This window comes from Eucyclogobius newberryi, unplaced genomic scaffold (assembly GCF_026437365.1).
Source record: "Eucyclogobius newberryi isolate DKJ021-1_F unplaced genomic scaffold, fEucNew1.0.hap1 SCAF_2, whole genome shotgun sequence".
Taxonomy (NCBI): Eukaryota; Metazoa; Chordata; class Actinopteri; order Gobiiformes; family Gobiidae; genus Eucyclogobius; species Eucyclogobius newberryi.
Window position 1 is genome coordinate 21809350 of NW_027315834.1, and position 10674 is coordinate 21820023.

Here is a 10674-nt window from a genome sequence, read left to right on the forward strand (position 1 = left end):
TGCTATGACACTCTTGAAAAGAGTTTTAATCTCAATGAGGTTTTCCCGTGTTAATAAAGGTTAAATACTATAAACGAATAACCTACAGGACATTGCTGTGTTCATGGGTGCATGTGATGTATTAGTGGATTAGAATGACTGCTTGTTCATGTGACCATGATCTGAGAGGTAAGATTATAAGTAGTTTAAATCTCAGTCGTATGTGCTGGATACTACATTCTTTACTTGGGCAGACGGAAGAGGACTGCTACAACTATGAATAACAAAGCACAGGTTAGTGTGATAAAATCGTAATGTTTGAGATGGTGCTGACAGACAAATCTGTGAAAACGAAAGATAACCAAGTTGAATTCTGTTCATTGTTATACAAGTTATACAATTTTAACTCATTTATTATTCTGAATGATATTGTCAGATAACGATTTGATAACTAGAAATAGTGGGTCTAAGGTATTTACTGCCTTCGGAAATATATGTATAATTAAATAATTGTGTGAATATTGAATTAGACGTAATACATGTGACAAGTTTACGCTCTACTCTTCAAGGAAGAGCAGGTGCTGGAGCAGATTGAGATGGAAATGCGGATGCGGGATGGAGCCAACAAACTTCTTGCAGCCTGTTCCCAGAGAGAGCAGGCTCTGGAGGCGTCCAAAAACCTTGTGAGGTGCAGCAGTCGCATCCTGGCCCTGCTCAGCCAACTGCAGAAGATGCGAAGAGCTCAGGTCCTGCAGCGCGTGGGACACAGCAGCAGGTCAGAGCCATCAGGGCAAGGGCCATGATGAGGCATGCTATACCTGACACAGACACTAGGGGGCAGGCCTTTCTGCTTTTATCACGCACATCTTTCATATCTTTGGAGCAGGCGTGTCCACACTATGGTGTCTACGAGCATGCAGTGCTTTGGTCACACTAGTCAAATATTAATACATACATTCTGTCCCACAGTTTATCTGATGACCTTGTGCCTTGTTTTGGAAAACTTGCCATCTCTGGTGAGTGCAGGTACCCACGGGTCATCACTCATACTGCCATCTTGAGGACGAAAGCTGCTTGTTGCACTGTTGGTCAGTCACCCACACACAGTCCTCTTGAAAACTTTGAGGGCTTGTCCGTTTGTTTTGGCAAGTTGTTGTTGATTTTAAGTGTTGTCAGAGACAACTGCAGACACTGCAGATAAGGATAATTTAACCAATAAGTCAGCAAGTCTTTTACAATGGCTTCTTAGGTGAAAGTTTGGGTGTCATGTAAATGTAAATAAAGAAAGTGATTAAGTTAAAAACATGTAAACCATAAGATAATATTGTAATACTAAATGGTTTGTTGGTGACTTTGTAGGGGAGCGGCAAAATCTATGAATATTCTATTTTAGGACTTCTTCCTCCTCCTTTTTTTCGTGGCAGTAATAATGAATGTTTTCCTTGTCGAGATTTTTGTTGTTGGTGGTGCTGTTTTCTGTGGAGTGGTGCTGGCATGGAGAATGGCATGAACACATTTATAAATTAAATAAATAACTGAGTCTCATTTCCTCGTGGCGTGGACTGCCAATTAGTCCTGCCACGTATCAATCATAGAACGCACCTACCGCTCACCTGCAGCCGCGTGAGGCTCGCCCTCATGTGTCTAAGCGCATGAATCTATCATAATATAGTTCCGTCAGTGTGCGGGACAAAATTAAGATGAAGAAAGACAGTTCGAGCTGACTCATTAGAGAAGAAAATCTACGGGAGACGAGAGATGCGATGCGATCCGTCGCTCTAATAAACAAACGCACGTGTGTGTTGTATCAGTCCGCACGGGGGAGTGCGCATGCGCATGAGTTCTCAAATCGCCGAAAAATCGTCAATTAAACCTTTAAAGAAAACTATTGTTACTGGTAAACCACATTGTTGTTTTGAGAAAATGAAATATGTGAGTAAAACTTGCCATGGCACTTGGCATACGTATAGTGCAGACTTGATACTACCACACAGGTCTGGGTCTACAGGGGTGCAAAATGGTGTATTGCAACCAAACTTAAAAGTGTTTGGATCCTCACATCAGGAACGTTAAATAATGACTGTAAGCGCCATTTTATATGGTTTGATATTTTACATTCTTAATTTTATGTTATTCATAATAACTCATTTGTGTTTTATTTAAAAGAAGTTTGCATGTGTGTGCATGTCCTGGACGCTTGGGGGCGCACTACTGTTACCTGTCATGTAAAACAGGTGAAGAAGTTTTGTTGTAAAACTCTGTTAATAAAGAGAGATGGCTGGACCTCTTGGGCTTTGTCAAAGCACTGGAAGAACAACTTTTAGGACTACGACAAAGTCTGGGGAATAAAGTCTGGCGGGAACTAAACGTCTGGGTGGAAAGGATATTCTTGTGTCTGATGCTGAAAGAAACACGGTCAGAGGAGTTATCGTAGGTGTCCCTACGGCGACGTCTGTGGATGAAGTTAAGGAGAATTTGACTGGAGCTACGGTGGTGGACGCTAGGCGGTTGAAGGTGACACGGTCTGGGTTAAGATGTGACAGCTTGTCGGTAATGGTAACACTTGAAGGGAGGTGCCTGCCTAGTAAGGTGTTCATTGGGTTCATGTGCCATGACGTTAGGCCATATGTTCCACCGCCCCTGCGTTGCTTTAAGTGCCAGCGCTTTGGGCATATTGCAGCGGTCTGTAGAGGGAGGCAAAGATGTGGTAAATGTGCAGGAGATCACGAGTATGGGAAGTGTGACGTGGGTGCAAAACTGAAGTGCTGTAACTGTGGGGAAGAACATAGCTCTGCCTATGGGGGATGCAGGTTTAGCAAAAGAGCTGCTGAGGTGCATAAAATGAAGGTCTCTCAAGGTATATCCTATGCAGATGCAGTCAAGAAAGTTTCAAGTAACGAGTTTAGAGTAAATACAGAGAGAGGAGCCAGCGCTGCTCCCAGCCAGGGCGAAATGAGAAAGGCCAGCGTGGCTCCCAAGAGGTGTGAAGGTTTCAAGAGTGGAGGTCCCAAGTGTGCAGGTTCCAGAATTAATGAGAATACCCTGGTTGTGGATAGAGAGGATTTTGTACTCTTTATGGTGGATGTTGTAAACTGTGCTGCTCAGACTCAAAGCAGAACTGAAAGGATCAGGATCATTGCTAAAGCTGCAGGGAGATTCCTTGGAACAAAGGAGCTTGATTGGGCAGATATAGAAAACAGGCTAAAGGCGCTAAATGGCAGTCGGAGTGATGGGGGTCTGCTTGTGGGGAGTCAGAGTGATCAGAGTGACGAGATGGGGGTGGGGGTGGTCTCCTGTCCTCGTCCAGTCTCGTAGACGCACGGCTACCAAGCAGCGACATCAGTGGAAATATTAAAGCCTAAAGAATAAAGCTTTACGGCGGAAGCACTTAACGTCAAAGAAGGAGAGGAAGATGAAGAAGAGTCTCCCTGGAATAAAGCCGGTTGTTGTTGTTGTTGTTGTTTTATGGCGGTTGGCATCCGAGTGTTGCATTACCGCCAGACTTTATTCCTCAGACGTTTCGTAGTCCTCAGACTCTGTCGTAGTCCGTAAAAGTACTCCTCCCATTGCTTTGGCGTTACAAAGCCCAAGAGGTCATGATGGTCTCTGAAACAACAACAACTATTCTAGTCACAAAGACATATCATGACCTCATGGGCTTTGTAACACCAAAGCAATGGAAAGAGTACTTTTACGGACTACGACAGTCTGAGGACTACGAAAAGTCTGAGGAATAAAGTCTGGCGGTAATGCAACAATTGGATGCCAACCGCCATACAACAACAACAACAACAACAACAACAACAACAACAACAACAACACGGTCGTTTTACCGTGCTGCGACTACACCAGTGGTCCTACGCGTAAAACAGGCTCATGCAGTCATTATTTTCCGAAGAGGTTAAAACGAAGGAACAAAGAACTAGGATTAGCCTCTACAATGACATTCATAGAAAAGTATCATCTTTGTACTCCATTGAAACTTAGATGCACACTCAGTCATTTTGGTCTAGGTCTTTGGTCTTTGCTGCCATGTCCAAAGACATTTTACAGAGGTCTGTTTTGTACAGAGCAATGCTATTTTGAAATGAAATGCCCAAAGAGTTGAGAGATCTACCAAATTTATGTACTTCTATTAAGGGGCCGAAATCAATAACATGAGATACCTTGGAGAGGGGCTGGACGCTCCCCTTCTCTGTTGTTGCCCGCGGGGAGAGGCGGCGGGCTGGTGTGGGCTTATAGCCCCTCATCTCAGCCGCCAGGTGTTGGAGTTCACCCCGGTGGACGAGAGGGTCGCGTTCCTTCGCCTTCTGGTGGGGGACAGGTCTCTCACACTCCCAGCAGTGCAGAGTACCCGGCCTTCTTAGAGTCCTTGGGAGGAGTACTGGACAGTGCACCGACCAGGGACTTCAATGCCCACGTGGGCAATGACAGTGACACCTGGAGAGGGGTAATCGGGAAGAACGGCTTCCCCGATCTGAACCCGAGCGGTGTTCAGTTTTTGGACTTTTGTGCTATCCACGGATTGTCCATAACGAACACCATGTTCAAGCACAAGGGTGTTCATCAGTGCACATGGCACCAGGACACCCTAGGCCGGAGGTCAATGATCGACTTTGTTGTCGTGTCATCTGACCTCCGGCCGCGTGTCTTGGACACTTGGGTAAAGAGAGGGGCAGAGTTGTCAACCGATTGGGAACGTCTTGCGGAGCCCTCTGTCAGTATTTCGGAATTCAACTCACACCTCCGGGAGAGCTTCTCCCGGAGGTGTGAGTTGAAGCTGCCGTTTCCACACCCAAGTCTAATGACTTCTTAAATAAATAACCCTAACTACCTAAACACTTAGAGCTAACTCACTTAGCACCTGTAATTGACAAAACTGTCAGTCACTGTCAGTCACTGTCAGTCACTCACTCACTCACTCACTCACTCATAGTTACACATGTTGCTTCAATCTGGATCATTTCCAATGTCTTTGTAAAGCCTCTCCTTAAAGGAATGATTGAGGATTTTTGGCACGCAAGCTGAGTCTCATTTCCTCGTGGCATGGACAGCTGAGTAGTTCTCCCACATGTCAATTATTCCCAGCGTGCTACTTGTTCCCAGCATATCATCATGTTTCCCTGGCTGCGCATGCGTGGTTGGTATGCTGGTGTGTGTTTAGAGTTCCTTCAGTGTACAGTACAAAAATGACAACGGAGAAAGATTGAGTTTGAGCTGGCTCAGAAGAGATGGAAATCTGCGGGGCCGAGAGATGCGATGCAGTCAGTCGAGCTAATAAACAAACGCACGTGGAGCAGCTAGGCTGTTGCGTGCTTCCACTCGAGGTTTGTTGGTAGGCGGCGTCTTGGAAAGAACAGGAGGTTGAGGGGTGAGTGTGCGCATGCGCATTTAAAAAAAGGGAGTGTCTGCAGAGCCGCGGCACGCGGCCGAAACTGCCATGTTATTTTTGTGCCGGCCGCGCGCCGCGGCTCTTGAAACTGCGCCGGGTTAAGGTCAGGGTTAAGGTTAGGGTTAGGGTTAGGGTTAGGGTTAAGGTTACCATTAGGGTTAGGGTTAGGGTTAGGGTTAGGGTTAAGGTTAAGGTTAAGGTTAAGGTTAGGGTTGGGGTTAAGATTAGCATTAGGGTTAGGGTTAAGGTTAGGGTTAGGGTTAAGGTTAGGGTTAAGGTTAGGGTTAAGGTTAAGGTTAGGGTTAAGGTTAAGGTTAAGGTTAGGGTTAGGGTTATGGTTAAGGTTAGGGTTAGGGTTAGGGTTAAGGTTAAGGTTAGGGTTAGGGTTAGGGTTATGGTTAAGGTTAAGGTTAAGGTTAAGGTTAGGGTTAGGGTTAAGGTTAGCATTAGGGTTAGGGTTAATCGTAGGGTTAGGGTTAAGGTTAGGGTTAAGGTTAACGTTAGGGTTAGGGTTAGGGTTATGGTTATGGTTATGGTTAAGATTAGGGTTAGGGTTAGGGTTAAGGTTAAGGTTAAGGTTAAGGTTAAGGTTAAGGTTAAGGTTAAGGTTAAGGTTAAGGTTAGGGTTAAGGTTAGGGTTAAGGTTAAGGTTAGGGTTAAGGTTAGGGTTAAGGTTAAGGTTAAGGTTAAGGTTAGGGTTAGGGTTAGGGTTAGGGTTAGGGTTAGGGTTAAGGTTAAGGTTAGCATTAGGGTTAGCATTAGGGTTAGCGTTAGGGTTAGCGTTAGGGTTAGCGTTAGGGTTAGCGTTAGGGTTAGGGTTAAGGTTAGGGTTAAGGTTAGGGTTAAGGTTAGGGTTAGGGTTAAGGTTAGGGTTAAGGTTAGGGTTAGGGTTAAGGTTAAGGTTAGGGTTAAGGTTAAGGTTAAGGTTAGGGTTAGGGTTAGGGTTAGGGTTAGGGTTAAGGTTAAGGTTAAGGTTAGGGTTAGGGTTAGGGTTAAGGTTAAGGTTAAGGTTAAGGTTAAGGTTAAGGTTAAGGTTAGCGTTAGGGTTAGGGTTAGGGTTAAGGTTAGGGTTAAGGTTAGGGTTAAGGTTAGGGTTAGGGTTAGGGTTAGGGTTAGGGTTAAGGTTAGGGTTAGGGTTAAGGTTAGGGTTAAGGTTAGGGTTAGGGTTAAGGTTAGGGTTAGGGTTAAGGTTAGGGTTAAGGTTAGGGTTAGGGTTAGGGTTAGGGTTAAGGTTAAGGTTAAGGTTAGGGTTAGGGTTAGCCATGAGGCTATAACGGGCTATAAGGGAAATGCCGCGCTCCCTGAAACTATTTGATGCCATTTGACCGCGCCGCAGCTCTCCAGCCATGGCCTTAAAAAAAAGGGACTAGCAGTCGCTTGAGTTCTCAAATCGGCTAAAAATCCTCTATTATTCCTTTAAGAAGAGCAGTCTTGATGCCGCAATTTTGAGTCATTACCGGCCCATCTTTAATCTGCCATTTTTGGGCAAAGTCCTTGAAAAGGTTGTTTACCAACAGCTCACAGATTTCCTCTTAATAAACAACTAATTTGATGTTTTTCAGTCAGGTTTTAGACCTCATCACAGCACTGAGACTGCTCTTGTCAAGGTAAAAAAATGACATCCGCCTGAACACTGACACGGGCAAAGCCTCAGTCTTAATTCTGTTAGATCTGAGTGCTGCTTTTGACACTTTTGATAATGGGATCCTCTTACAGAGACTAGAGGACTGGGTGGGCATCACTGGCACTGCCCTAAACTGGTTAAAGTCCCATCTGGAAGACAGGAAGTACTTTGTTGAAGTTGGTAACTGTGTTTCAGACCACATGCCCCTAAACTGTGGGTCCCCCAAGGTTCAATCTTGGGACCCCTTCTGTTCAACCCCTACATGCTGCCGTTAGGTCAGTTGATACGCAGCGAAAATGTGTCCTATCACAATTATGCAGACGACACTCAGATCTATGTCTCACTGTCGGCAGGTGAATATGGACCAGTGGATTCACTCTGTCACTGCATCACACAGATCAGTGTGTGGATGAAAAACAACTTCCTCCAGCTGAACAAAATCCAAGCTGATCTTTGAGCTGTTCTTTTTATGTCTCAAACTGTATTGTGATTTCTGTATTTTAATGCATTTTTTCCTGTTGTGTAAATCACTTTGCCTTGTGTACGAAATTTTGCTCTACAAATAAACTTGCTAATGGGGTTTCCAACAATAAATAAAGAAATACGGATCAAACCCCATAAGGTAATAGCATGCGGACACGTCTTCAAAATGGCAGTGACAACCAATAAGTCACGTGACTGAAACCCATGAATATTCATAGTCTAAAACGTTTTATTTGAGTTTTTGTAGTTATTTTACGTATAGCCTTTTGTCTTAAACAGATCTTCGAATCCCTCTGATGTGGAAAGACTCAGAATACTTTAAAAACAAGGGAGGTGAGTTACTTTTCTGTGGTAAAAGTGCGTTGCAATATTGTTTTTTTGGCAACCCTGAAGCCTAAATGCTACAGTAACTTGTTCAGCTAGTATTCGCAACATGGATCCTGGTGATACATGATTATGTAGCATAGGGCTATTTCATAATGGTTGAATTTTTTTACCCTGCGGTGGTAGAGAGAGGGAGAGTAGCCAAAAATAGTACTCAAGCATAACGTTGCTTCAAAAGAATTCTACTGCCCCACCTCTGCCTGTGTGTTTGTTTTGCCACAGAATTACATCGCTGTGCCGTCTTCTGTCTGCTTCAGTGTGACTCTCAAATCTTGACCTCTGACCTGCAGTTGGTAGACAGAACCTTGACGGATATCTGCTTTGAAGACACATTCATTTTGTAAATACTGACTCGATTAAATGTATCAAATACCATTGCGAATAATGTGGATAACAACAGTCTATTTGGTGTTGAATATACAGCAGTGAGGTGGGCCCTGGCTTCCTTCTGCGAGTGGAGTTGTACAGCAGTTGTGCCGCTGAGGAGGGGTCTCTGGGCTCTAGAAGAGGCAGTTTTGGTGTCACGGCGATGGGAAACTTCTCAGGAAAGAAGCTTCGTGCTGCTCTTGAGTCTGCTTCTGCTTGTGCATCTAACCCTCATGGGAAAAGAGCAGCACCAGTCACCTCAGGCACCTTCTCACTGTGAGGATGTCTTCTGATTTAGTATGCTTTAAATACTACAGTATTACAGCGTCATTACAGCTAAGGGAAAATATTTTTTTTCTAAGGGAGCCCAAGTTTAACCTGTTGGCCCATGTCACTCTGAAACTCAAACACATTCACAATGGTTTCAAGACACATGACTTGTCTCTAGCAGCAACAGGTGAAGAACTTTTTTTCATGTTACTGTAAATAGCTACTGTGTTATTTTCGGTACAATAGCTGATAAATTATCTTTTGTTCCAAGAAAAAGTACATTTTAATTTACCAAAAATGCAAGCCATACTTTATATTTGATTTTGCTTTATTATCATCTGAGGTCACTGATTTTCCTGTAATCCCCCAGAGGAGAGCTCTTTCTGGTTGCCTCTGTACGGTAACATCTGCTGCCGTTTAGTGGCTCAGCCTCAGTGCATGTTAACACCCGCTTTATGTGGACAACTCAAGGTTAAGGTAACAGCATTTCACACCAGAGTTTTTAAAATTGCATTGTTATTCGTCTGCTGACCTTGGCTCTTCCTCTCTTCAGAAGGGCCGAGATTGTTGGGAAAATGTCTATGGTGTTCTCAAGGGGACGAGTCTTGTCTGCTATTGCAGTGAAGAGGGACAGAAAAATTGCCCATTACATATAATACCTATCAGAAAGGTGAGTTTATGCATCAAAGTCAAAGTGAGCACAGCAAGCTTATACTGTATGTGTATCTATTGAACCAACTAAATGTGTAAATAAAAGTGACATTAACATACTTGTTACGTATTATTATCTGAGCCACTTACTAAAATATGATGTCCAATGTGATATGTTTACATACACGGTTTATTACCTCATTTTATATCATTATATAACAAATCAAATAATAACAATGATTAATATGATTTTGACAGGATGCTCTCATTTGTGTGTCGGAGCAAAACCTTGGGAGACCACAGAGTATCCACATCCGCTCAAAAACAGACGCAGAAGATGTTGTCTACACAGTCACAGCTGATGACACGCAACACTGGACCAAAGCCCTCTGGCAACACCTCTACAACATGGGTAACATGAAAAGGTCAACCGGGTTGGTTTATTTAGTCGAGACAGTGAATATTAATGAACATACATGATACACATGCTGTAAATAGGGAGACAAGGGGAGAACAAGCAAACTCCACATAGAAAGGCCCCACGCAACCTGGGATGATCACAGGATCTTCTTCGAGAGCTCTAACTGCTGTGTGACTGTGTCAAACCATACAGTGTGCTTGTTTAAGTGTAAGCATTATTGCCACACTATTGTCCAATTATTTGTCACTTTTGGTGGCAAGCCAAAATAGTTGTAATTGTACTGTATTTGAATTCAGCAAAACTGTTGTAGTAGTTAAAACGTCCTTGCACACAGGATTTGCATGTAATAAACCATAACAAAGACGTCACATATCCAGCAGATCTACCAAACATATTATGTGTATATATCATATAATGTGTAATTTTTCTGTTATTTTAATTTAAATTTTACATTTATATAAAATGTAAATATATTAATAGAGATTTAAGTACATTTTATTCCACTTATTTTTCTAATCTGTGTTTTTGTGCCTGTTTTTGTGTGGACACTTAAAGGTTTTCTTATCAATAAGTATGACAAAGTCCCCTGACAGGATTTTTTTTTACCTGCATTACTTGTTCACTGTACAAGGTAACTCAGACCTAACAGTTGGGAGTGGTGCAAAATATACTACTAAATGAAACATTTAATAACGTTATTTTATTTGGTTTAATTGAAAAGACATGTTTTGGACAAAGTAGTAAACTAGTCCATTCTTGTAACACACAAGTATTTGATACTTTCAAGCATGCTTTTAAAATAGTTACACTGGCTAACTAGGACTTTAAAACAGAGACAGACAGATGTTGAACAGTTTATTATATGCATTATATGCAGAACTTGTACAAAAATAATAGATACGTTGAGTTACTGAGCACTGCACTATTGAACAGGATGAAATTATCTGAATGAATAGTAATGAGTAGACCAGACTTTTATTGACAGGCTGACAAGGAGATAAAACATACATGTGTTAAGTTTGAATTTGTTTGGATTGACTGACTAAAAATTTCAAATGTATTGATATTTTGCTTGTGCCAAAAGATACCTGTAAGGCGTCATCT

At 42.8% G+C, this 10674-nt stretch overlaps 1 protein-coding gene across 2 annotated transcripts in view; it reads left to right on the plus strand.

Annotated features, from left to right (window-relative positions):
- Positions 1-551: 551 nt before the first annotated feature.
- Positions 552-10674, plus strand: part of LOC140368129 (rhotekin-like) — a 25919-nt gene continuing 15796 nt past the window's right edge. The window contains exons 1-9 of one of the 2 annotated variants that reach the window (XM_072455026.1): positions 552-754; positions 949-995; positions 7758-7811; positions 8085-8202; positions 8286-8504; positions 8591-8685; positions 8869-8975; positions 9052-9168; positions 9408-9561. In XM_072455026.1, coding sequence (XP_072311127.1) covers positions 576-754; positions 949-995; positions 7758-7811; positions 8085-8202; positions 8286-8504; positions 8591-8685; positions 8869-8975; positions 9052-9168; positions 9408-9561 — 1090 coding nt within the window. In that variant the 5' untranslated portion in view covers positions 552-575. The remainder of the gene's footprint in view (positions 755-948; positions 996-7757; positions 7812-8084; positions 8203-8285; positions 8505-8590; positions 8686-8868; positions 8976-9051; positions 9169-9407; positions 9562-10674) is intronic. The other variant, XM_072455027.1, reaches the window with a different exon arrangement.